Below are 27,902 nucleotides of genomic sequence, written 5' to 3' on the forward strand. Positions count from 1 at the left end.
AGATAGCAGGTTAAGTTCAAAAGCAATTAGTTCACACATTCAAATACATCTTAATTGAGACTGGTCTTAAAAGTCAGATTAAACAAGACCCACAGTAGCAGTTTACGGTTATTTTATCAAAAGACAACTATTGTTTGCGATTTGGTCCCGAGAGTCCTTCTCTGTTCCAAGACTGCCAATCACCTTACGTGTTTTTAAAGCTGCAGAGTGCGTTGGCCAATGGGAGCGCTCCTATACCCGGAAAAGCTTGCAGTTCGTCTTGTGTTTGCCATATCGTTCAATGAGCTACGGCTGTGCGTGTTCTACCTCAGCTGCTCGTTCGCAAGTATGGATTCCTGTTTTCTGATCGTCGTGTTTGTCTTCGCTTTAAGTTTTTCCAATGGAGAGAGAACGCTTAAGTTTGTCACTGTGGTGAGTATGATGCATTTGTCCAGATTACTGCCAGTGTGTGTTGAAGTGTGTGTTGAGTAACGTTAAATGTAGGCTGCAGCTGATCTGATAAAACTGTTCGTCTTAAAAAAAAAAAAAAAATCATAATACGAGACACAAATTCTGACTTCCTATTATGTGTGTCATATTTTTAATGCATAACAAATATGTGTCTTCTGTGTGAATGTGAATATGAAATGAGATTGTGTTTCCCCCCCACGTTGTTTATTAATGCTTTTCATTGATTACTGTATATTGGTCGATACTGGTCTTTTCGTCGTTATCAGTCTAGTTTGATTCTGTATCCAGAAGCAAAGACGTGAGTGAGTCGCAATATCTGCTGACATGAGTAGGCTAACTAATGTTTGCTATCAACTTTGTTTTTAGTTCTGCTTGTTCTCGACTGTCTATCAGCGCAATCTTGATGAGACATGCTGTCTATTAATTTCATTTTACCTTTGGATTCTGGTAATATTCTAACTTATGAGCAATTTATGAAGCTCCATGGCTTCCCAGTTCTCATGGATTCTTAAAGCAATCTAATCCCTTTATATAAATTATCAACTTATATCTACCATGTTTAGAAGAAACAGCTTTTACAGATGTATCTTTTGATTGTAATATAAACAATAAATTCTGGGCTGATTGTAAGTGCATTTATTTTTAGTCCTGCAGAAGTAAACCACTCCTCTATTCTCAAAGATATTATTTTGTAATATGACAACTGTGATCATTTATCTCTTTGCTAATTTCATTATATTGGATGCAAAATTTCCATTCATAAATGTTTTAAATACCCATTGTCTGACACTATTTCTTCTTGAATTCAACTCTCTATTTTCATCCTTCAAAATCGTACACAATGATAAAAATACCAGATTTTTGATGCTTTGTGAGAATTTATTTAAGATGCGGTTTAACTTCAATTCTGTGTGTTTTCTTCTATTTGTGTATACAAATCCTTGTCCTTTTGTTGTTATTGTATCATATTTGAGATGATTGTTTTCCTTCTTCATGTCTGATTCTGTACTCATGTCTACGAAATAAGTGTTTTATGGTTAATTATGACTTTGGAGTCGCTGCAAATGAGTAAGTTTAAACCAGAGGCTTGTGTCTTTTTGTGTGTCTTGTGTAAATGAGAGAAGATCACGGCTGATTTCTATGAAAGTCAGAGATAAAGATAAGGAGATAGATTGACTCTGCTTATCCAATTAGAAAATGTTTACCGACTACTCTGTGGCTCGTATCCGGGTGTCAGTATGAGCACATGACAAGCAGGATTTGCTGATCTAACGGCAGTTGCACAGTGTTGTTTGTCTTCCTGAAGACGCACACATAAAAATCCGAAATACTCAGTCATGTATTTGACTTCCTCTTTGTCAGCTCTATCGTCATGGCGACAGATCTCCAATCAAGGCCTATCCAACTGATCCTTACAAGGAGAGTGACTGGCCCCAGGGTTTTGGACAACTCTCTCAGGTATGCAGACACACACACACACATACCTTATTGTCTTTGTTTTAATCAGTTACCTGCTACTTGAGGAGCATTTGGTTATGCAGTAACGTGCAAGAGGCTGTCCTATATTATGTATGTAGAGTGCAACAGTCGGGTCCCAAAAGTAAATAGTCCATTCATTTTCTCCATAGGAATTTTTAACGTTAACTTCTAAACCATAAGACAGACCTACAGTGAGCTCTGAGGTTGTTAATCAATGGTATATGTTCTGTTAAAGCTGTCAGCCTGTGGTGAGAAAAATACATTACCCATGATGCTGTACATACAATTCCACCACTCAGACAGTTGCAGTAACGATAAGCAAATCATACCAAAAAAGCTTTCCGCACACTCCGATGAAGCACTGTGAATGATGGAATTGAGTCGATTTCCCTACACAGAATGTACAGTGTTCAAGCACAGAGCAGCTCACCCAACTTTGCACATCAGTGGTGAGGCCAGAATAGCATTAACATGCAGCTTGAAAATCCTTGATGGACACATTTTCAAGTTATTGTCACGTCATTTCAACATGCCAAAATACATTGACTGGGGTGACCCGCACCATACATAATAAAAACCCTTTTTATAGAAAACTACAGTACAGTCTGTGTACATTTTTGTTATAGGCACCAAACTACTGAATGCACTTTAAGGATATTATTTCATCCTTTTGTGTTTTTATTACTGTAACTCAATCTTTTCGATTTTCCAGGAGGGAATGAAGCAGCACTTTGAACTAGGTCAGTTTTTAAAGAAACGCTACAGAGGATTCCTGAGTGAGGACTATGAACGGCATGAGGTCACTGTCTTTTAAATTTCTGTTTAAACATGTTCAGTAAACGGATACACAAAGCTGCCAGACTTGTGCATTTAAATAGCATATGCCATCTTTGCGCTGCAGATATTCATCAGAAGTACAGATGTTGACCGGACTCTGATGAGTGCAGAAGCTAACCTGGCTGGCCTGTTCCCACCTAACGGTTCTGAGGTGTTTAATCCAGATTTGAAATGGCAGCCAATCCCTGTTCACACTGTCCCAGCGAATGAAGAGAAGGTAAAACCTCACACTGAAGCTCTGTTCCCACTTTTTCTCTCCACAATTTTGCAGCACACTGATACGTGGCCCTGACCTCTCTTTAGTGTTGAGTTCATATTTGAGCAGCAGCAGCATCAGTAAATGTCTCTGGATGTTTGAAATCTATTTACATGGCCACATGACCTGCCTACAGAGTTTGCGTTTGTTTTTTGTTGTCTTTCCAGCTGCTCTCATTCCCGCTGGAAGACTGTCCACGTTACGCACAGCTCATGAACGAGACTGAAAAATCTGACATTTTTCTCAACATGACTGACACTTACAATGTGAGTCCACCTTGCAAAAAACCCACTTATAATAGTAGGTCATCTGTCTATGTAATTTATATTAATGTTTTTACAGCAATTATGATATAGTGCAACACAAAAGGTATCCTGCAGGTTTCTGAATTGGTTTTAAATGGTGATGCCCAGAGGAGGTTCAGTTTGGCTGAATATTTATTTGAGTCCACAAATCGTTTTCGTTGTCCTAACAGTAGACAAGGGGAATTTTCAGATAATTTTTTTTTTTAGACTGATCCTTGTGTCTTCTGTTCTTCTTTTCCTGAAACACCTTTTTTATTGTTGCGCTTTTTACCTCTAAATTTTGGTTGTTTAAGTGGCTTTCAATGAAAATTAATAACATCCTTTCCACAGTTTTAGAAGATTTCCTGTTTTTAAGTATACCGGTATATTGAATCCCTAGATTTCTGAACTTGTGAAGATGGTAAGTGTAACGCAGTTAGATGTTATGGGAAGAATGAGGCGGGAACCGGAACGTTCAACACAAAATTTTATAATAAAATAAACAAACACAGAACGAAAGTAAAAGACAGCAGCCCCTCACGGACGACTGCCGTCACATATAATTATAGGGATGGTTCAGAGTAAAATCAACCTAGGGTCCTTTGCACCATGACCTCAGCCAAACACCCCCCAGAAGCCTTTCTTCCCTTGGTCGAACATTATTAAAGCTAGAGCTTATTTAGAGATATCAGCCGAATGGCTTAGTGCAGGCGCTAATGGATCCAAGGTTGTATCTCGTAAATTACCCCACTAATAATGCCCGGAATGGTGCCAAACTTCTACAGTAGTACAAATAGGTTCTGTACTCATAAAATGAGGCATTGGAAAGTTTGTAAGTACATCAGGAGTTTATTTAACCCTTGTATGGTGTTCGGGTCTGTAGGACCCGTTTTCATTTTTTATCAAAAGAAAAATGATATGATTCATTATTTTTTCAACCTCAGACTCATTGGCCTTGGATCATTTTCTGTGAAGAACATATATCAGAACACATTTTCAATGACCACACACTGTACACCCCCCCTACACATTTATATTACATACAGGATGTGCGGGTCCACTGGACCTGGGACTAATAAAAGTGTGAAAATTTTAGGTCCTGTGTAACTTTACTCTGTCCTCCTCCTGTCAGGGCGGGGGGGTGTGTGTGTGTGTGTGTGTGTGTGTGTGTGTGTGTGTGTGTGTGTGTGTGTGTGTGCGCGTGTGAGAGAGAGATTGTGTGTAAGTGTGAGAGAGTGTGAGTGCAAAAGTGGGTTTTGTTTCTACCCCTGCCGTTCCCGCACAAGGTTGCAATTCTTAAATGTGATCTAACAAAGGTAAAGAGAAAAATATTAACCATATATGCTGTTTATATTGCTTGTAATTGGGATGAAGTAAACATCTGTTGAGTATTTTAACATAAATTGTTTGATTTATATTGAATTAAAAACCCCAAAATGCAGCGGGTCCACCAGACCCACGAACACTGGCTGAATAACAAAAATATGAACACCACACAAGGGTTAAATAACACTTGCCTGATGGCTTATGCTACCGCTAACCCAGATGTCGAGGTCACTTCCGTGATTTGGGAAAAGTCCTGGCAGAAAGCGATGCATAAGGATGTAGTGTAACGACGCCCAGTTCCAGGAATGCACTAATATTTTTTTGGCAGTACCAGTTTGCAACAATTATTAGTTAACTAAGTTGTCAATACTTAGGAAAAAAATAAATAATTACAATGTAACCATTTACTATTTTAGTGTTGTCCCAATAAAAAAAGTATATTCCATTTAAAAACTTGCTCCATATTTTTCTTGCTCCAAAACTTCTCCATTTTTTTTTTCATGTTTGTAAGCATGCCTTACAATGTTAGTATGTTCCTTGTCTTGCAATGCAAATGTGCAATAAATAAAAACAATGGTTTCTACAATCATGGTTATGTCATTGTGTTTTTATGCAGGCATTTATAGAAATGGTGAGAAATAAAACAGGACTGGAGAAAGCCTCAATTGAGTCTATTTGGAGTGTTTATGACACGTTGTTCTGTGAGGTGAGTTTCACCTGGCATTCATGTGCACATTATTCATGCCGTCATCTAGCTTAAGAGACTCTGCCAGCCAATCTTGCCTGCTAAGTATTGTCTATATGTGAATGAATGATATATTAAAGACAGTGTGAATGCAACTAATGCAGTTTATCAACCTCATTACAAAGTGCAACATTAGGTTTTTGAAAGTAAAAATCAGATTTTCTCAATAGGGAAATTGATTTGATCAGCCCACTTTTTTTTTTTTTTTTATAATCTCATTTAACAGTGGAATTCTTGGTTGAAAAAAGAAAACTTAATTAACCATGATTCTTCAAAGAATCAACCAGAAAATTGTTCACGAAAAGAGCTCTTCGTAACAAGTCTTCATAAACTCTCAAACTACAAAAAAATAGTGTAAATATGCATATTTTGCAATATTGTTTCTATATACATAATCAATATCTCTAAATTTTTTTCTTTTTAATTAGATTATTTAACAGTCTTGTACCTTTTTCTTTTTGTCTGTTTTTCAAATACTTTTTTCTTTCAAATCAAAATTAGTAATGTTGTGATTCACCTCATAGCTGGTTGGTTTGGTTAATTATAACACTTTAACAAAGACTTTTCTAAAAATCCTTTTGGGAAAAGTGAATGGGAAAAATACTTATGGAACCAACTCTGCTGAAAAAGTGAGTGGTCACTGTTGCTCTCTATAATACCTAAGTCAAGTTAAGTAGACTGTCACTGTGAAGAGTGAAAGAGAGGCTAACTAGGTCAGGGTCGTTTACAAGTCTGATGGCTTGTGGGTAAAACTGTTCCCTAGCGTGTATGGACTCTTTCTTGATGTTGAGTGCTCTCTGTACACTTTGTGGTAAATGTCTTGCAATGATGGCCTTTTTACCACGTTCCATCATTTTATTCCAGAATGATCTATAGATGCTCAGAATGTGTCAGATCAGTTCTGTGATTCTCCATCCTCAGGCAAAACATGGGAAGTCACCACCTGACTGGGTGACTCCAGATGTGATGGAAACGCTGAAGGTGCTGAAGAACTTTGGTTTTCAGATTATGTTTGGAGTCTATAAGAGAAAGGAGAAGTGCAGACTTCAAGGAGGTGAGAGCTTATCACTGGGCAGAGCATCTTATTACATTTTAATAAAAAATAAAAAAATGCAAGAGAAAAGCATTTATGTGAGGTTAAACAGAGTTTTTGACATTTCAAAGTTTGTTGTGCCCATCATAGAAGCCTGTTGAGGATTCTTGGCAGACCATTTTCATAGTTACACAGTCTGACACTTTAATGCACACATATGCAAATCAGTGTTGTAGGAATAGAGGGAAAGGCCGCTACCTGAACAGTGCAGGCACACGTCAATGTAAAGAAACAACGGACTGCTCCACATTCAGACTTGAAATGTGCATTGCTGTGATCGTGTGACACTTTGCTTACGCTCTTATTCGCAGGCCTGCTGTTAGATCAGATCATTAAGAATCTCTCAACCGCAGCAGTTCCAGACTCTAAACAAAAAGTGAAGATGGTGATATACTCAGCTGTAAGTTATGTCACTTTCACATCAACATCAGCAGACCAAACTCCTAGACTTCCCTTTTTCAGTCAATAGTTTTCTATAAAAAAAGAAATGTGTTCTCTTTAGAGAAAGCAGTTCATGTAATGTTCTCTCATGCAACTATTTCCTCACTAGCATGACACAACAGTTGTAGCTCTGCAGGAAGCCCTGAATGTCTTTAACGGCCTGCAGCCGCCTTATGCCTCGTGTCATCTAATTGAACTCCACCAGGAAGAGAACGGGTAACGTGTTGTCTGTGTTTTTCCTAAATTCATGTTTCTAGAAGACATCTTTGGTCAACCAAAATATTCCTTTGCTTGTGTCTTTCAGGTCGTTTTCAGTGGAGATGTTTTATCGCAATGACAGCACAGTGTCCGAGTACGCGGTGTCTTTACCGGGCTGTTCCCAGCGCTGCCCCCTGCAGGACTTTGTGAACCTCACACTTGAAGTCATACCACAAGACAGGAATAAAGAGTGTCAGATAAAGAAAGAAGCCACAGACTCTGGTAAATGCAATAATGTACATTAATGTATGGACTATAGAGTAAAGATGTGTATCTATAGTTCTAAATAAAAATCTGTTTATATTGTAAGAACGATTGCTTGCATACTTGGATTTCGATAGTTCTTTCTCATTCATGTGTACAGAGGTCATCATCGGGCTGGCTGTGTGTGGATGTCTACTCTTCCTGCTGGTACTACTGCTGTTTGTAGTGCTATGCCGTCAAAAAGAGCCGACGGCTAACTATAGTCATGTCGTAAATGAGAGCGACTCCTGACAATCATACCAGCTCCTCCGCAAAGAGGAACTGTGGGACAGTGAAGAGGACCTATGAGGACACAGCGGCAACTGAAACTCTAAGTGAGCCGAAAAGACTTTGTTTAACTGTGGCCACACATTTTATTTTATTGGGGATGACTTGGTAATATTTTATTTCTTGTAACTTCAATTGTTTCAAGAGCAAAAAGGGAACCAAGAGTTGTGATGGCGTCAATAGCATTAACGTAACAATGCTTTACGCACAGACTCCGTAACTGTGCAATAGTGACTGGGTCTCATTTGCTCTGGGCTTTTGTTGTAATGAAAGATTGTGCACAAGTTTCACGGGGAGGATCTGAGATGTGGACTAGACTAAAGCTCCCAGAGAGGTGTGTCCTCTCCGAAACACAAGGACTGTGGGTGTCCCCCTATTTGTGCTCCTGGTCCATTAGTTCTAGTGTACTTATGAGCCCAGTGTACTTGATGCATTAGCCTAAAGATTCAGGTGGGGCAAAGAAAGACTACTGAATGCATATCGAGGCCTTATAATGCACTCATGGAATTTTTTTTAAATGTGATTATCTCCTGATTTACAGCCACAAAGTAGTTTTGATGAGTACATTTAATAATAACAGCATGCTGATATGAAGAACAGTGTTCTCAGGTGCTCTCAAGCTCAAAAGAGCCGTATTGAAGTCATTTGTTTTAATCTGGTGTGGGTTTTTTTAATGTATTTTTATTTAACATAATGATCACCCGACTCCATGAATACAAATAAAATGTTATTCTCCATCATCAAAAATGTTTTCATACATTGATAATTCAGTTCCAGGTGCATCATATTTAAAACAAATTACTGTTAGATTAACAAACATGCCCAGTAAGAATAAATAAAAAGAAAAAATTAATTACTACTAAACGTTAATAGCAATCTGTCCAAATTGTTCTACCGTCTCAAATCTTTTAAAATGAATGTTTTTAAAGATTGTCTTTCACTGTCTCAGTGCACATCTATTCAGCTTGACTGAAAATGTTCTGTACAGGATCCATTTAGAACAAATGCTGTATTGACTAGTTGATGAAGCTGTGATGCTTTGAGATGATGTACTTAACTGAAACAGAACAGCTTTTTTTTAATCCCTTTTTATTTTCATCAAATAGACAAATAATGTTTGACAGGACAACGGTTTTAAATGCATGTCTTGCATGTAACATCTTGTTAATATTCAAAACGGAGGCTTATAATACATGTGTGTAACAGCAGTGAGTATTTAGTGTAAAAAAAAAAGAGAAGAGCTTTTTACCAAGAATATAACCCAAAATTGACAACTGGTGTAAATCTGGCATTAAAAAACAAATATACCTCTGCTTTGAGTATGGGGGTCCCCTTAATATCTATGTCATTCAAAGACTTAGGGCCTCATTTATAAAGACATGCATAGAATGGTCCTAAATGTGAACACATTTCTAAAATGTTCCTATGAATGATTTATAAAACGTCTGTATGCACAAAAGATGACAATCAAAAACTAGTTAAAATGTTGCTTATCTGCGCATACAATAATATATATGCATATTGTGATCACCTATTTATGTTCTTAATGCTGAATTAATATAAACATTTTATTCCATTGGTGTATGCATAAGAACATTTTCTCTTTTTACAAATCCAGATTTCTTTCACTTAGGACGTAGGATGAAATCCATGGAATTTAGGATCAAATCTGATCACGTGTGTTTTATAAATGAGGCCCCTGGTTTCTGCAGGTAGTGCGATATCATGAATACACCAGCATGTACATGAGTACATGTTCAAGGCTAAAAGCATCCACAGTGCAAATGTTTTTACACATTCTCCCCAAAATGAATTAAACCATTTTGCAATTAATGTACGTTTTTACAAGTTCATATAGAATTCTTAATAGAAATGTTTGTCCACCTATAAGTAGACCTTTATCTGGACCAGTCCAGATCATAGTTTGAGAACATAAAAAAGTCAGTCAAAACTCACAACACAAATTATGGGACTTCCATTCAAAAGACACTGACCATTTTCCCTTCTTGTAGTGGGGTTCATTCTTTTGTCTATATCATACTCTAACTTCTTGGTGCAACATCAGGCTGGGTTGAGTGACCCTGGGAACATCTCAAGTGTTTTTCTGGATTATCTGGATTACAAACTCCAAATGTTCAGTCTCACCTCTGTGCACTTCCATGACACACAGAAAATGAGACTCACAATCTTAAAGGCGGTTTAATGTCTCTACTAGAACACTTCACATGCTAAGCACCATTAAAAACATTAAGGATAACACTAAACACACATGCACACATAAAAAAATATTTTTGCTGCACCCCACATAGCTTGCTCTTTTTTTTTAAATGCCGCTCTGACCTTTAACCTTTACACTCAACATTCAATTGTCAACAGTGGCACGGGTCACTACATGGGTTTACCATCACAATCTAGGAATGAACCTTTTGACGGACAGCCATTAAGATGTACATGTTATTTGACACACAGAGAGAAAAGGAAATATGAAGAGAGAAATGTTGATTGTCTGTTTTCAAGGTCAAAGTTTAGGAGTGTGTGAGGTAAGGCTTGGATCAGGCGATGGCTTTGGCCTCAGGCAGGAAGGCCTCCCAACACTTCACCAGCTGGTTTAAGATAAATAACAATTCATGAAAGACTATTCAATGATGCTGTATGTAAAACACACACACACACACACACACACTTACCCGATGCTGTGTGTGAAGAAGGGACTCCAGGTATTTCACTATGTGCTGTTTGAAATCTCTGGCTTTCTCTTTCTGTGACAGAAAAGAAAATATTTCATTTTCTATTTTGTGCTGTACACTAGAGTTGCACAATTAATCATTATTCGGCTATGTAAAACTTTTGACAAGTACGATCACAGGAGAACAAATCTGTGTTGGCGCTGCCGCTGACCCAGAGAGAGCAGTTGTCATGTATAGGTGTGAAACAGCTTCACAAACAGACTTTTCAACCACACAGTTCCATTATTTCTGTTACAACTGGGATTCATTTTTTTGGGATATAAACACTGGTGTATAATAGACTAAAATAGACTAAATCGCCTTTTGAAAGTAACTTGATTGTATCATTACATCATTACACCAGTAGGTGGCGACATGTGACTGTTACAAAACAAATGTGTCATTGAAATACTCTGATTCATCCATCCTGTAATAAAACAAGTGAAGTCCTTATGTGTGAGTTTTTGTCCTTACTGGATTTAAAAAAGTTAAATAAATAAAATTCAGATTCAATAAGTATTTTTAAATAGACATTTTATCAGAACCTCTAGTAAATCATGCAGCTCTACTTTACACCAGTGCAAGTGATCACAGCTTTTGGAACTATCGAATTTCACACACAAAAAAAATTGTTGTTTGTTTTTTACATGGGGAGCAGAATTCTACATTACAACTGCAAGATAATAAAAAAATACAATACCTGATTCATCTGTCATCATTGACAAATATAGCCATCATTTTATCCCCAATTCATATTTTGGACACTAAGACATTTATGATGAAGGATCACTGGACCAAATATGCAATTTAAAAGAATAGTTCACCCAAAATAAATTATTTTGTCATAATTTACATACCTTCAAACCTGTATGACTTACATTCTTCTGCAGAACACAAATACAGGATATTTTGAAGAATACTGATAACAGTTTTGGTGACCATTAACTTGCATTGTATGAAAAAGATATATATATATATATATATATGAAGAGTTCAGATGCAAAAGCCTCTAAGTGCCATCTGAAATTTTCTTCTAGAATGATGATTTTTATAAAGCTTGTATATTTAAGTTAAGTAATTTCACTTAAATAACAATTAATAGGTAATTTGCATTGCCATTTAAGTGAAATTATTGGAACTTAAATATACGAGCTTGATAAAAATGATCATTCTAGAAGAAAATTTCAGATGGCACTTAGAGGCTTTTGCATCTGAACTCTTCATATATATATATATTCAATCAACAGCTGAAAGTAATACAAGTTTGGAAATATACGTAAATGATGACTGAATTTTCAATTTTGGGTGAACTATCCCTTTTAGCAAGACTCCAAGTATTTTACTATGCCGTTTCTCTGGTGTCCTCTTTCTATTTTTCTTGAAAATATTAAACTACATGCTTGTTAAGGTGTAAATGAAAAAAATGCATACAAACACTAAAAACTTGCTTAAACTTTTTTGCACTATTGATGTTATGTTTTACAACACATCTTACCTCAAATCTGAGCACTTCTTTGCGCACAGTACAGGTGACTCTTTCTAAATCTCTCTCATACTGACTGACTTTAGACTCCCACTGCACAGAAACAAAGAAAACAGCTTAACATGAACAGCAAATTAGTGACCAATCATCTTGTAAATAAACAGAAATCTCCTACACAGAAGTTACGTATCTTATGAACAGTTCGTGTAGAGTGTTGTACTCTGATAAGGTTTAACCTCATTTATGTCATCTTTAGCCTGCTGCAGTTTCTCGGGTTTGTTCGCCCAGAGCAGTTTGGCCTCAGCCTCTCGTTTCTTCTGAAGTGTGCTCTGAGCTTCCTGCAGACGCTGCCATACTTTCATCCTCTGCTCAAAACAGCACTGAGGGCAGCAAAGAACACAGTAAACAACATCATATTTCTTTTGTGGTTGGTTCTGACTGCTGGTTTTGGGTTATGTGGTTGTGCTCTCTAACCCTCACGGCCCCCAGGAGTCTGACGTAGTCGGCCAGGAGCTCGGCGAGGATGAAGAAATCGCTGAAGGCCTGTTGCTGATGCAGCTGCTCCATCTTATCCTCCACTTCCGCCAGCTGTGACAGCGCACGAGACAATGCAGAGTTCTCCTCCACACTGCCCAGCATGGCCACACTCTTACTAAACACCGCTGTGTTACTACACAACTCTACGAGAGGAGAAAGACATTAAGATGCTGTGTAGCAGCATGAATCTGGAAGATTGGCTTCACAGTGTAGTTTTTACTCTCACCTTTCCTGTGGTTTACTAATGAGTCAACAGCAGCATGCAGCCTCCTCAGCAGCTGCTCCTCATTCTCCACCTCCTGCAGCTTGCTCTCTAACCACTAACACACACGCAGACGTGTCAATCACTAGCCAAATGCAACGTCCTGGGAAAAACATATGCTTTAGAACTGCAGAAACTGAGCTCATCTTACATTATCTGATTCATTCATTTTTATGGTCATCTTATTCACTGCATCCGACGCTCTGTTTATCATCTTTAGCAGGCCAGGTCCACTCAAAGTCTGAGTATTTACTGCCCTGGGCAACTAAAAAAAACACACACACAAGTTTAGATCTTAAATATGCCACCAGAAAATACTGTACAATGTGTCTAAAAACATGATAAAGGTGGTGACCTCGTCTCTCTCTAAAAACTCTCGAACATCCGGGTCCTGCAGCAGAGATGGATGGGCCACTACTCTCTGTAGATACCTACAGAAAATATAAACACACAGTATGTAAATATAACCAGTAAAAATAATGAAACAATGTGTAAAATGTGAAACATGTTATGTCAATAAATATAGTGTTCTGCTGATGGAACACAATGAATGCTATATTTTGTGCGTGTGAGTGTGTGTGTGTACGGTGCAGTAGTGTACAACCGGAAAATAAAAATGTAACTCCTAACTCCAAGGTTTATGGTGTCTAAATATCTCAAATCTTCAAATCTTTATCCTCAATTTGATGTGTACTTGGCTACCAGACACTTTTGACAAAGGATAACTGATGATAAATGGCAGCTCATATTTGCATATTCAAACTTTGACTTTGACTTTATAGTGTAAAAGTCTTTCTCTTTTTCTGGTTATTATAGGACGAATATTTTAATTTTTGGTTGTACAAAATTTGGATTTCCTACATTTCGGACTCTAGAATGCCCCATCACACTAAGGAAAGACTAAGAGGTTTTCTAAACATATTCAATACATCTAAATCAGAAAAATGCAGTTTATTGTTTTCACGTGATGTCACACCCTTCTAGGAACACCCACCAGGAGGGCTAAACAAGGCCTTCCTCCGCTGCAGAATATGAACCCAGCACACTAAATTGCGCGTTTAGTTTACAATAGAAACCATTATAAAGAAAGTGCTTAATATGACATTGATATGGCATCTGATTGCCTGTGTATAGTATGCATCATCATTACGGTGTATACTGAATTTGATCTTTTAAAATCCCTGTTAAGTGTTTTTCACATCACATTTTCAAATGTCCAGCTGTTTTTGGTGGTTGAAATTACTGCAGTTTGTTCACATTCCTTCTCATTCTTCTTTTGAGAGGTGATCTAAATATTTGTGGCTTGAAACAGATGGAAAACTGACAGGCCCGTGCAGCAGTTCTATGGATGTTTTATCCTCCAGCTCCAGTCATGTGACTGAAAACTATGAATTGTTGACCTCTTTTTTCATGTGTATGTGTAAATAGGCACGTGTTCACCTCTCCAGTGCTGCTCGTCTCTTTTCCACGAACTCTGCTGAGGACGAATCCTCCTTCCCTACCTTCACTTTAGTCATCCCTGTGACAACAACAAACCACACGCTCAGTCAGAAAATCACACCAGACTGCTCCGATTAAAATGATTCAAGTGAGAGCCAACAGACAGCTCAGCGTGAACATTTTCACGAATCCGGGCCTTTGCAGAGTGTCTAGTCGGGTTCGCTAGAACAACTCCACTGGACCAGGGGTAGGCAACGTCAGTCCTGGAGAGCCACTGTTCTACAGAGTTCAGCTCCAACCCTGAAAAAAACTCACCCGCCTGTAGCCTTAGCAATCCTGAAGAGATCTGCTGCGTCCCAATTCGCCTACTTATACTACGCCCTAAAAGTATGTACTCTTTTTGTGAAGAAAAAGTACATACTTTTGAGTGTGTAGCAAAAGAGTAGGCAAACTTTGGGACATACTACTTCGTCATCTTAACGGACAGATCTGTCGCGTGCATCCTGTCACCGTAAACTGCCCTGTCAATCATCTTGTCACAGTTAAAATCCTCCATTCAATCTAATTTAATTTCCTTCCGTTTCGGAGAGAAATGTAGTTGCACGTTCATCTGCCAGTCGTGGGTCTTTCATGCAGAGACTCTCCTCATGTGTTTAAAATTTGAATATAATGATGCATTTAAAAGTTAATGGCTAAACGTATCTTTACAAAAGTTCACAATGCTGCTGCAGATGCAATAGAATGTAGAGAACATTGAATAAGTAAATTTCGTCAGGTTAGATACTGATAATTAATCACTCAAACCCCTTTATCTAAACCTCTCTACATAACCGCCGTTTGTAGTTCTAACCGAATCCTCGTCCAACGCGCGATGGGTTGTGGGCAATATTAGCCGTTAGAGTGCGCATCGCTCTGCACTTCGGATTCTGACCGGAAATAGTAGACCATCCGGGTATCTTTGGAACACTCATTTCAACATACTACGATTTGGGATGTACTAATTCTATTTTCGAATACCGTTTAGGACGGATAGTATGCGAATTGGGACGCACCAATTGATTAGCTTGTTCAGGTGTGTTTGATTAGGGTTGGAGCTAAACTCCTGAGGAGAGTGGCTCTCCAGGACCGACGCTGCCTACCCTTGCACTAGACAGAGCCAGAGTGAGCATGAGAGCTTCTTTACCCACTACGCTCTTCTGAGGTGGAGGTGGGATGATGCAGCCCAGCAAGGAATGTTTGGCTGACATCTTCTCATAAAGTCCCAGGAAATCACTGAAACGTCGACGCACTGTGAACGTCTTATTAAGGAAAATAGGCAGTGTAGTCTAGAGAGAGACAGAGAAGAGAAATTCTGATATATAAAGCTTGAGCAATCCAAAATATAGTAATAAGGAAGAGCTTTTAAGTACCTGAGTTGAAACTTTGTAAGACATGTAGGCATTCATGCCATCTCCTGCAACACAATAACGTAGAAAAACACAGTCAATTTAGCTCTCAACTGAACATTCAGAACAAGAGGCTCAATCTAGACCAGTGGTTCGCAACCTTTTCACTCCCCATTGTCCAAAGGCTAAGATATTTCCTCTGGTACTACTGCAGTAATAATTAATGTTTAATGATTAATGTTTTTATTTCAGAAGTGTCTGAAGTGTTTCAGAAGAACTGAATGTTCTATAATAATTACAGCAACAGCAGAAAGAAAAATAAGAAATATTAATATTTCTTGTATTTCCTAATGTCTATCATATGTAGCATTTTAATTCAGTTAGAATATTGTAATATAATCTATTTTAAATCATTCTAAAATGTAATCAATAAAAATACTTCTTTTTTTTTTCAAGGCTCCTTTGGAAGTTTGCTGAGGCCCCCTACTGGGCAACTGGTTGAGAACCACTGAAGACATACTAGATGATGCAATTTTTTTTACGTAAGAGTAGGCACTAACATTTGTAACTTGAATGTGTAAGGCTTCTGGTGTCTGCTGTTTTATAATTATTATTCTTTTATAGCTGTTTTATTTTAGCTGTACAAAAATAGTCCATTATGCTGCTTGATGTTGCAAACTGCTATTTGTTATTATCATATTAATTAAATGTATCATAAGTTATTCTTCTAGTTGTTTACCTAAAGTGGATGATGAATCAGAAGTTTTGCACATTCACTGAAAATCGCTTACTTCTGCATTGAAAAATAAGGTGGATAAGATACCAATTTTCTCAGGGTTTGTGACTGCGATGTTCAGCTCAAAATGGTCTCCACTCTCTTCCTCCTCCAACTGTTAAAAGTCCATCAGCATTCAGTTAGAATTGAGAATCTATATAAATAATACATTAATGCAACTGAAGGCACATGAAGGGTCTTGTTTCAGTACCTCCTCCATGGTCTTGGTGACAATGCTGGGTTTGAGTATGGAATTAGGGACATGTGTGGTGTTGCAAGCCGATGCAGTCGGGCCAATAATCTCTCTCCTGCCTTGACTTGTGGTGTTGGTGAGTGTCAGTTCGACAGTGGCCTCTGGAGTTTGAACAGAGAGAACAGATAAAGCACATTGGTGTAATGTATTTGAGTAATGGTACTTCACTATATTTTAGTATAGTTGTATTTTGAGGAATCAGTAATTTATTGGGGTTCTGTTAAATCCAAGTACTTGTACTTTTATTCAGATATATTTACAAGAAAAAAAGAATACTTTTTACTCTATTACAATTTCATGTAAACTTAAAATTACAAATTACATGTATGTCATTGTAACTTAAAGCTTTCCTCAGTGATTTAAAAATATTTATCCTAAAGTGATTAACAAGCCAGTCAATCATGCACACATATAATATCTCCCTTTCAGACATACTTTCAGCCAGGGTCCGAAATTAACACCCGCCAAGCGCCAAATGCGGGTAGATTTTCCGTTTGGCGAGTATATCTCAAAAGGCTATCCGCCACAGTGGCGGGTGAATGTTCATACCAAAATAATAAAATTGTCAGCGCGCACGCGCTCTTCTGCTTCCTACGAGCAGAGAGAGAGAGAGAGAGAGAGAGAGCGAGAGCGAGTGAGTGAGCCCCGGCCGCGCGCGCGCACTCACTATTCAGAGCGGACAAGCGTCAAGCTTCCCCGTACTTTTTGACAAGCGTCCTTGACAGGGCGGCCAGAGCTTCTTTGCAGCTCAAGTCGGCGGCGGTGTGTACGTACAGTTAACGCTCTATCTGTTGACGGCGCTGAGGAAAAAGGATATGTGAAGCTCCCGCCACTGGAAGAAGCGGTCGCCGCCCATTTGTGTCCTGCTCATCAAAGCCGTGCAGAGCGTCTTCAGCACTTGCGGATCGTGCATACTCCGCCGCTGGTCAGGCTGCTTCTGCTTTACACACCATGCATGGCCGGTCTTTTCTCGATAAAATTAGTTTTCTCATAGCGTTTGCAACGCAATACTCGTTCCCTTATCTCTCAGGGAACCGAGGTTACGTAAGTAACTTAGCCGAGTACGTCCCTTGCACATGAGTCAGGAAACAAAACTGACAAAAAAATAAAATAAAATTATTTCACCCTAATGATAGTAATATTTCATGTATTTCTCTCATTTTGATCTATATCTATCTATATATATATATATATATATATATATATATATATATATATAAAATTATTATTTTTTTTAATTTATTATACATTTCAAATTTTGCTCTGGACAATTTTTTATCTTTGTATTCAACATAATATGCCTACCTTATTATCTCAATTAAAAGTACTGAAATGAATGTATGTGACAAAAAAAAAAGGCTGTTTATTATTTTGGCCGGTAAAAAATATGCTTGGCTGGTGGATTTTTTCATCTACCAGTCCCCGTGGCAGGTGAGCCAAAAAGTTAATTTCGGACCCTGCTTTCAGCGCTTAAATTATTTTGATAATAATCATTAAAATCACTATATTCAAAAGTCTGTAAAATCATCTGATAATTTTAGCTGTAAATACTCAGATAACAGGTTTCAGAACATTGGTTTCAGTTTAACATCTGCTGAATCCTAGTTTCTTACCTAGTTAGAACAATAAGAAAATAGCGATTTTTGACAGGTTTTTTTTTTTAAATGAAAATGAGAAACTCTCTGCTGTCTCTTGTTTTCAAAAGCCAATTTCAAAAGCTATGAAAGTTGTAGTTTTAGTTTTAGTTTTAAAACTTGCATACAATTAATTGTGGATACTTTTGTACTTTCTCCTAACTATTTTAGGCTAGGTACTTAAAGCTTTTAATTGTTTTTTTTATATATTTTTTCCATTGTAACTGTACTTTAACTTAATTCAAATTTCTCAGTACTTTTTACTCCTCAGATTTAAGCATCTTTACGTAATCGGCGTTTCACTGTCATGCTATTTTAAAGACAGAGATATAATTAATTATATGTTCTCCAGAAAGCAGTTCAGTTGCCATCTGGCCTGCATGTGAAATTAAGTGTCATTAAGTATTAATTGCCCATTTTGAGTAATGGTGCAGCAATGGAGTGGTGAGCAATACCAGTGAACAGATCCAGCTCTTCATCAGAGTGAAGGCCATTAGTGGCGTGATGGACATCGGTCCTGATGTAAGAGCCCTCCTCACTGAAGATATCGCCCTCATCAGGAGCTGATGTCGGTGTGATCGGTTTACTCTACAAAGAGATGAACACATTGCCACAATAACAGCTGATACATAACCGTGACATATTTACAGTTCGTGCATTTTGATGAGCTGCATTATTAACCGCTGCAGACATTGAATAAGCTATCAGCTAGCGTCTGTCAAATGACACTTAAATGTTCCCCAACATATCAATTCACCAGATAACGAAAAAAGGTTATTCGTTCAGAAATAGGTGTCTCACTCTCGCGCCGGTGAATATGTCCTCGCCTTCATCATCATACTCGTCGCTGTCCAGCACTCGAGTGTCTAATTCAGCCTCCTGATCTTCATTTTCAGGGAAAGGAGGAGGATTCCGCCCGCAACTGCCTGACATCGCTCGTGCCAACCAAATAAAATATGTGTATCAAATAATAACCCTAACGGGTCAAGTCTTGAGGTTGGCCTAATTTCTACCTGTCTGTATGTTACAGGTAAACAGGGATTGAATTTCACAGCTAGGTAACCTCAGCCTACTTACAAACAGCAACGAACGGCTCTGCGCTCTCAGGCTCAGAAAGAGCGCTGGAGCGACACTGCCACCTCATGGTCTGGAGCGAATACTACAGCTACTTCAACAACTACACTCACCCACAACACAAGTATAGCATCCACGCATACTGATGACACTCATTCACGTTGACATGACATATACGCAATATATTTTATGAGTAGCCACACACAAGTACACATTTCTCGTCTCGGGCCAATTTTATAAACCAGATCAATCAATTCAATGAATCATTCGAAGCAAAAAAACGCTCAGTGCATGAGTTGGACTTGTATAACCAGTTTTACTTCAAACAAACAACTATGGTTAGTGTAGCAATGGTGAATTTGTGGTTACCATGGTTTAACTATATTTACCATGTTTTTTTGTAGTAGAACCATGGTTAATTTTCGTAAGGGTTCGCTTAAGAAAAACAGACAACCCCATATCATATTTGCAAATGTACTGTTTAATAAAATACATTTTAATCTCATGATTTAAGATTCTAGTTGATCGAAAACAATTTAACTGTACAGTAATTACTGGCTCATGATCTTCAAACATGTGCATTTACAAAAATATTTATATTCTTATATATTTCTATGAGAGTCTAAAGATCTTCGCATCCATCCGGTTAGTGTTTCTGCTGATGTCAGAATTGGATAATTCTAAATTCGGTGAGGAGGGCGACGATGAGGAAGACAATGTAGAAGATCAGTAGAAAAATGCCATAGACTCGGTTCAGGTGGAAACACTGAAGAGGAACCAGTATGAAGGAGAGGACCAGAGACAGACCCAGCGCTCCTGAGAGAACCCAGCACAGCACCCCCTCTTGTTCCAGCTGTCCATACAACAGAACACAGCACACAGATCAGACTCCATCACTCATTTAAACTAATATTCAGCTGACTAAAAGCTTGCAACATATTCTCAAGTAAACACCAGAAAATTGTACAGTAGATAGCATCCAGTTACATGTATATGCAGAAAGCTGAGGCATTGTGTATAGTGTGCGAGACATACCACCACAACGTTATTATTCTGAAACATTTGCAGCAGGCAGCCCAGACCTACACCAAATAGCATGTCTTTATGCAATGTTAAAGGAATACAAAACGCACTCTGTGGTGATGTTTTAGGGTAAAATATATCAGGATATTTACAATACTGTCAACTATTGATATAGTTAAAGCACATACACAAAAAGGAAAACTTTTAAAAGACTTTATATGCTAAAGGATACTAAAGATAATGCCGCCAAAACAGGCTGAGATGGCCATCCGTGGGTATCCCTGACGGGCTATAGTAATGTCTGCAAAGCAATCTGTGAAAACACAGAAATATTATGTCTGGTCTAACAGATGTAAATACATAACCGTGTATAATGTCCTACTGGTGATCCTTTAAAGTATTAAAAGTAAAAAAAAAATTGTTTTACTAACACATAAATTACCATTAGTACTTAAAATATTTAAACAATACTAGCATCTAGTAGTTGCAAATCTCTTTTACTTTAACTTCAACTCCTAGAACTGGCTATGAGCAAAAATAATAAAATAATGGTAAAATAATGTGCTATGTGTGTATTTTTTATGTTGTGAGTGAGTATGTACCTCCGATGCTGTTGCCCCAGGCTAACAAGGTGAGTCCAAGTACAGTGTTGCTGAGTCTGAGAACAATCCCCAGCAGATGCAGCACACTGACAATCTCAGACGCCACAGTGCTGATCCACAGAGCACTGACCACAAAACCTAGCAATGAATAGAGCTACACACACACACACACACACACACACACAATTCAGCTTTGCCTTTACAGAAAATATCATTTTAAATTACATTTACTAATTATTATTATTAAATTATCATTCAATTACATTTTAAATATTTAAATATATTAAAACAGTTCATTTAAATTATTTTTGCTGTATTTTTGATCAAATAAAGGAATCCTATTTAAGTTTAAAAAAAAAAAAAAATTCTACTAATAATAGACTCTAAACCTTTGAACAGTAGTGTACATTACTGCAAATATGCATATGAGCTATGAAGCTTTATATTAGCAGCATATTTCAACCAAAATAAAAAGCAGACAGAACTGAAGAGTCATACAAAGTGATATCTAGGAGGATGATTATTTGTGGTAGTGAAGAAGACTATGGCTGAGAGGAAGACTCCAATGCAGACTGTAAGCGCCCAGACAGGAAATTCTCCTTCAATGAGGTATAAGCCATCTTGAATGAAAAAGAATGAATGTCTGTTTTAATCACATGCACTTTACAGAATGTGAAGTGATTACACAACATCTGCATTAACAGCATTTATCTTTTCACATACAAGAGGAATTTCGGTTCCTCTGTCCGGTCTAATGACTGCAACAGGAGTAATAAAGCAACAATGATAGGGGTGACATAACAGTACCTTACATGTGCACAAAACATAAAAGATTGCTGTTAGACAGTTTTGTTCTTATGGTTAAAAACAAAACAAAAAAAACAAGCCGACTCACACTTTCCAGACTGGAATGTGAGCACACACACCAGAGGCCCAGTGATTATGTGCAGACAGTTAAGAGGCCGTTTCCAGTTGTGATCCTCCTTATCTGTGTCCACCACAGGAACGGTCAACAATAACAGCACTTCTACAGGCACCTAACACAGTCCGACAGACAGGAAAAAAGGAACTTCACCTTAAAGTGGGCATGAAAAGCAAAGTGAAACAGACAAGTGACTTGTGCATTTTGGCCATCAGGAATTCACTGGATGGTTGTGGTTTGCTTTTACTGTTATGTGAGTGACAGATTGTCCTGTCCTTGCGCCTGTAAACGGCTTGTGTCATCATCAGAGAAGAGATGTTGTTGCAAGAGGAAGGGGACGTTTTTTTTATTTTTTTATTAAAGATTACAAGGTACATGGATTTAAAAAATAATGATGTGCATGGATAAATCATTTATAATAAATATTGCAATATTCTATGAAAAAAAACATTTTTAATTCATTGTGACTTTAAAATAACATATGCATGTATATAAAGTTCCCACCATCCACCAATTGGACAATTAGACAAGTTTATTTTACTAGAGGAACATCCACTCATTTAGAACCAGAAAGTGATCATGAAACGTTCACATTTTCACCTTGATCACTTTGAGGACTCTGGCACTCCAGGGCCGTCTCCTCCAGGTCCGGCTGTCCACTGGGTTAATAGCATTCAGGAAGATCTGGGCAGTAGATTGATTGTAAGGCAGCAAAGGCTCATATTCTTCTTCATCTGAAACATGTATGTAAGAATTTCACACACAAACTCTAAATTATGAAAGAAACTTGATGAAGAGTGGCATTTCAAAGCCAATCAAGCACATAAACATAATATGTAATGCCTGAGCAGAGAGCAACACTTTCACACCATACAGAACTTCCTCAAATATGCTAAATTCTCTTTCACTGTTAACTAAGCAGATGGGAACACACACTTGCAAAACTCCCATATTAATGAAAGTCAGTGGAGTTTAAAACAACCACACACATGCATAACCCACGGAAACTCCAGCTCTTAAGTTAACCAACATAGTTTTAAGTTGAGAGGAAGTGACCCACCATGTGCTTGTATGCTGCCACTCTGAGTTTCTCTATGTGAATCAGACCGGAGAATCTCTTCTACAAGTCAAGAACAGCACTCATTAATCTCTGCTCAGTGATATGACTAACACTGCTATTAGTCAAACAGCATGTATTTTATTTAATAAACTACAATAACACTTTATGTAGATAAAGTCCTGACAGAGCTTTGTGTTTCCATTGTTGTAAGCAGTATATATGAATGTGTAAATAGTGTAATATTTTGAAAACCAAAAACCAAGTTACATGACTTTACAACACATTTTAACATGTTTTACTTAAAAACAGAAAAGAATCGCTCCTAATTCAGAAATTGTAATGAGACTTTAAGGGGGTAAAATGTGTGTGATGTGTGTTTTTGGAATAATAGTGCTCAGTGCTGACAAAAACGGCAGTCTCCTCACCGTTTTCTCTGCCTGAGCTCTGTGCCGTTTCATTTAGCTGATGCTTCTGACGATTGTAAACATATGCACTCACAATCACAGTCAAAACATATGCAATATACAACCCCAGATAACCTGCGGATAAGAGAAAAAAAAAATGGCGCAGGAGACAAATATGTTAGACTCAGAATGTCAAAAACATTCAGAATGAACGTGTAAATTTTGGGTAAATGAATAACGGTTATCAGACCCACGGCTTCTCCCATGGAAATGTAGCCTTTGTATAGGATATTGAAGGTCCAAAACACAGCCGCCATGTAGAAAATGACATCACGAAGGAATGGACGGGATGCCACAGTGAAAGGTTTAATCAGAGCAATGCTCCCAGCTACCACTGTTGTAACAAAGATTCCTGCCCCTAGAAAAAAAAAAAAATCAGATTAGAAAATACAGTATGTCATTATAAAGTAGGAAAAAAAAAAATCCTAATTCATGTAGTTCAACAAATGGTCTATATTCATTGCTAATGAACATGCCAACGAGTCAACATTAAATAAATGAACACATACTGAATACTATATACTGAAAAGCACCATAGATATAACAATACTACAGAGCACTTCATGTTTTTATGGTTAAGGAATCTGTTCACAAGACTTAAATGTGAAGTGTGTAATTTCTGCAGCAGCCAATATAACTGTATTTGTGAGGGTCAAAAGTCCTCTTATACAGTGAAATACTATGATAAATGATTAGTGAGGACATTTTACTAATCCTCACTAGTTAAAAAGGCTTATAAATTGGCCAAAGCATGTTTTTATTTAAATTAGTGTTTTCCACATGTTCCCCATGTTTAGGGGTATGCGTTGGGTTAGGTGACACTATAATGAACACGATACAAAATCAATGGAAGTCTATGCAGTGTCCTAATTAATAGAGCGAAACGTGTGTGTGTGTGTGTGTATGTGTGTTTGTGTAAGGATATTTGGTGCATGTTTGGTGCAAGTGCTGATCTCTCACCAAACAGTGCTCCAACAGCAAGACCAGCAGTCTGAGGGTGAGAGAAAGCAGCCATGGCACTGAACACATCTGGAGCCCCATTTCCGAGTGCCAGGAACGTTACTCCCTGTTCTATTCCGTCATGGAAAATGATGAAGAAAAAGAAAACATGCCAGCACCAACACACAACCTCACAACACCATGTTGGGCCCTTTCCAGTAACCAAAACACAAACAGATCACTTTAGATTCCACTCTGTCACACACCGCTTGACCACTACACACACCTCTCAGTCATGAACACACTTTAATGACTCAAACAGTACAACAGGCTCTTCTCGATCATGCACAAACTTCAAGAATAAACAGTATTAGACTGAAACACTACCTAGAATAACACAGCCTTGGCAAACACTGTGGGCATATGACCTACAAACAGACTTATTGTTTGATATACTACATGTAGTTGCTTAGCATGTTGTGATATTCTCTTCACTCCAGGACTCTGGAGTTTATCACTGCTGTGGTTGGTAAGGACAAAGCAGAAGTCCACATGAGAAGTAATTAACCTCCTCAACCTCTGCAAAATGAGGACAAATTGCAATGATCAGCTGATCTGGGTATTACTGTTCTGCCATGTTTCAAACATTTAAAGGATACGGCCACATTATGAGTCAGTCTTAGTGAGGAGGAAATGGCTGAAAGATTTGGGCAGAAACTGAAAAAAATAAATAATATAATATAAGTCAAAATACACATTATAAGCTACACACATTTGAATTAAATATTCTGTACTTTATAGATTGTAATCATTGTAAATGAATTTTGCAACCAAATGATGAATTAACTGACTTTATGACCCTCAAAAAGCAGAACTTTTAGAAAATAAAGACTCAACTCAAAAATCTCCAGATAAATGAAAGACGCTGTCTCTGTCACATGAGTAAATAGGGAAGTAAAACATAGCCTAGGTCAAGGCATAAAGACTCAGCTTGATTGATATTGCCATGAGATCACATGTTTCCAGAGTGTTACAATTATTATTTATAAGTTTTAATTTATTACTAATTTGTATCAATTGATAGCTCTAATTATCAAATGAATGCACAACGCAAATAGAATGCACTGTATTAAACATGCCAAATCATATTCACTCTAAAAGTAAAGATTACACACACACGCACACGCACACAGCCAGCACTTAACTTATAGCTAATTCAGTCAGGCTCAATTATTGAAATTAAATGATTATCAATGTACCAAGCTGTGAAGAATGTTGGTTTTATGTGGAACATAAAATATGTCTCAAGAGTTTATTTTGCCCACATAATGGAAGTCACTGGTAACATTCTTCATAATATCTTCCACAGAAGAAATTAAGTCCCTTAAGGACAGGGGTAGCAGGGATCACCAGGCCGATTAATAACCCTTAAAGTATTTTCTCAAATACAAAACTCACAAGTCCGATGCAATCAGCCCGAGGATGAGGAACAAAACAAACAGCCAGATTACCTGACAGGAAGAAAAGAGAGAATGAGGGAAAGTTGACCAATAACATCAAATTACAATCGAGACTGATGGATAATGATTCGTTTTAGGTGGATATGTAAAAAAAAAAAAAACGTGTCACGCTCCACAAATAAACGTACACAATATTCGATTCTCTGTTATGTGAAAGGAAACTTTAAGTTTGGTGACTGAGCTAAATGTCCTTACATAGAGTGTGATGACTAGGGGCAGCAGATTAGATGGGAACAGACAAAAGGTGACCCAAGGGTATTTGATGAACCCTTCATCTGAAGCACAGTCCGGGGTATTCTTCACAAACTCACATCTCTGACTGGCAGACAGGTTCATCACAAAATCACACTGCAACACAGACAAAAAATGCAGCAGTGCAGGATTCCTAGCAAGTTGCTAATAGTTAGAAAGGGCCACATAACGCAGAATTTAATTATGGTAAATGGAGAATGACACCTTTACACTTTTATGAAGTTACTGCACATCCGAATAATGAATTAAAGGGGTGTAGTGGTTTGATTTAGCTGTAATCTAAATATACATTGCCTATGATCGTATACTGAAGAGAAGTTTTGTCCAGCTCACCTCGTCTCCATTGCGGTTCAGTGTAACTCCTGCAGGTCTGTCTGAACTCCAGACATTCCCAAGAGCAACGAGGTAACCGGATTTCTGGCAGCTGACACGATCCCATTGCAGAGCAACGGTGCAAAACAACACTAAGAGCAGAGCACGCATTTGTACGCAGATACTCCTTCAACATTGCTTTTCAATGTTCAGCACTAATAGTTGAATTTTATCGACAGCAGCTTTCGTGGGTCTGACTCGGTTTTTTTTCCTTCCGTGTGATCCATGTATGTAGACGCTGTGAAACACAATCTGTGGTTTGCTTGACCTAAAAACACATTTTTACTACTGTCACAAGAGAAAGTCCAGGATGCGTGACAGATCTTTCCTATACTTCCTATACAAACAGCGTGACGACGAGCTTTCTTATGCGCCCTCCCTCTGTCCTATGGTTAAAGAGACATTTCACTATTTTTCCACTTAAAGGGATAGTTCGCTCGCAAAAAAACATTTTTTGGGGGGGGGTGAACTAACCCTTTATATGTCGCTTTCTCTCACTGAGGACTTTACAAATTGGCCTACGAGTTTGTGACCATGTTGGTTGGTGGCCTTTTTTTAACCCAGTGTGTGTCTTTTTTAAAGGAGTCATAATGTAGAAATTTCACTTTTCCACGAGAATCAATGTATGTTATGATTGCATAATGATTGTACACTGGCCGGGAAGCCGATATTTAAAAGTGAAGCGTTTGTTTACCTCAGGGTTTGTAAAATAGGCCACGTGCACGCGCACGAAAAAAACGAGATTTTGATTTCTTCCCCCTCTTGACGTCAAGACGGGGGAGGATATACCAAATATGGACACCGCAAACCTATGCCGCGGGAAGCCCGCCCCTCTCCCCCTCTCCCCCTCAGATTCAGTTTAGTCAACTCGAGAAAGATGGAGAAACCGAGTGCACACCTGAGATGCTCAACCACTGACTGCCACAAACAACATGCAAATGTGTTTTATCTACCAAAAACGGACGAAACTATCAGGGAACAGTGGAGGAAATTCATTTTTAATGACGCTGTCCCAACAACTCTTTCAAGTGGCGTATCGTTAGGTGTGTGCGCTAAACATTTTACACCGGAATCATTTACAAATTTGGGGCAATATCAGGCGAACTTGGCCTTGAAGCTCCGTTTGGGAAAAGGTATCCCCACCATCAGGGACTTGCCAGAAATTGAAAAGGTAAAACTGTGTTTTTATTGCTCTACTGTGGTTAACAAATAGCAGCTAACTGCTAATGCGGCTATTGTATGTAACGTTACCTTCGAGGTAAACACGGGGAATGGACTCTACGAATGCTAGCCACATCTTTCCACTTTGTTTTACACTAGCAGCTACAGTAGTGACGTTACAGGAGTCCATGCTCAGTGGCTAAAACTGTTTAAATGCAAGTATGAAAACAATATACCACTAAACAATATTAGCCAAACTCATGCAAAACATGCAGTTTGAAAATAGCTTTCAGTTAGTGGGGCTTCTGTAAGAATGTA

At 38.0% G+C, this 27,902-nt stretch overlaps 3 protein-coding genes across 3 annotated transcripts; 1 reads left to right on the forward strand and 2 right to left on the reverse strand.

Annotated features, from left to right (window-relative positions):
• Positions 1-220: 220 nt before the first annotated feature.
• acp2 (acid phosphatase 2, lysosomal) lies at positions 221-8,916 on the forward strand. Its single transcript, XM_084405522.1, has 11 exons — positions 221-411; positions 1,813-1,908; positions 2,642-2,728; positions 2,831-2,983; positions 3,190-3,288; positions 5,249-5,338; positions 6,299-6,431; positions 6,782-6,870; positions 7,021-7,127; positions 7,216-7,391; positions 7,534-8,916. Exons 1-11 carry the CDS (start codon positions 328-330, stop codon positions 7,662-7,664), a joined length of 1,245 nt encoding a protein of 414 aa, XP_084261648.1. The 5' UTR covers positions 221-327; the 3' UTR covers positions 7,665-8,916.
• A 333-nt stretch (positions 8,917-9,249) lies between these two features.
• On the reverse strand, positions 9,250-19,311 carry snx1b (sorting nexin 1b). Its single transcript, XM_084405521.1, has 15 exons — positions 18,997-19,311; positions 18,651-18,783; positions 16,520-16,662; positions 16,357-16,423; positions 15,558-15,601; positions 15,332-15,473; positions 14,149-14,227; positions 13,064-13,139; positions 12,860-12,973; positions 12,673-12,766; positions 12,384-12,589; positions 12,146-12,289; positions 11,922-12,002; positions 10,388-10,459; positions 9,250-10,303 (listed from the first exon to the last, which is right to left on the reverse strand). The coding sequence occupies exons 1-15, from the start codon at positions 19,126-19,128 to the stop codon at positions 10,253-10,255; spliced, it is 1,578 nt and encodes a 525-aa protein (XP_084261647.1). The 5' UTR covers positions 19,129-19,311; the 3' UTR covers positions 9,250-10,252.
• A 421-nt stretch (positions 19,312-19,732) lies between these two features.
• On the reverse strand, positions 19,733-27,003 carry slc8b1 (solute carrier family 8 member B1). The gene is made up of 15 exons (XM_084403683.1): positions 26,385-27,003; positions 25,995-26,147; positions 25,738-25,790; positions 24,939-24,996; positions 24,301-24,406; positions 23,531-23,698; positions 23,302-23,415; positions 22,877-22,936; positions 22,417-22,550; positions 21,790-21,931; positions 21,393-21,514; positions 20,895-21,048; positions 20,525-20,605; positions 20,305-20,369; positions 19,733-20,122 (listed from the first exon to the last, which is right to left on the reverse strand). Exons 1-15 carry the CDS (start codon positions 26,532-26,534, stop codon positions 19,934-19,936), a joined length of 1,749 nt encoding a protein of 582 aa, XP_084259809.1. The 5' UTR covers positions 26,535-27,003; the 3' UTR covers positions 19,733-19,933.
• Between the last annotated feature and the right edge of the window lie 899 nt (positions 27,004-27,902).

This window comes from Rutilus rutilus (genome assembly GCF_951802725.1).
Source record: "Rutilus rutilus genome assembly, chromosome: 3".
NCBI lineage: Eukaryota > Metazoa > Chordata > Actinopteri > Cypriniformes > Leuciscidae > Rutilus > Rutilus rutilus.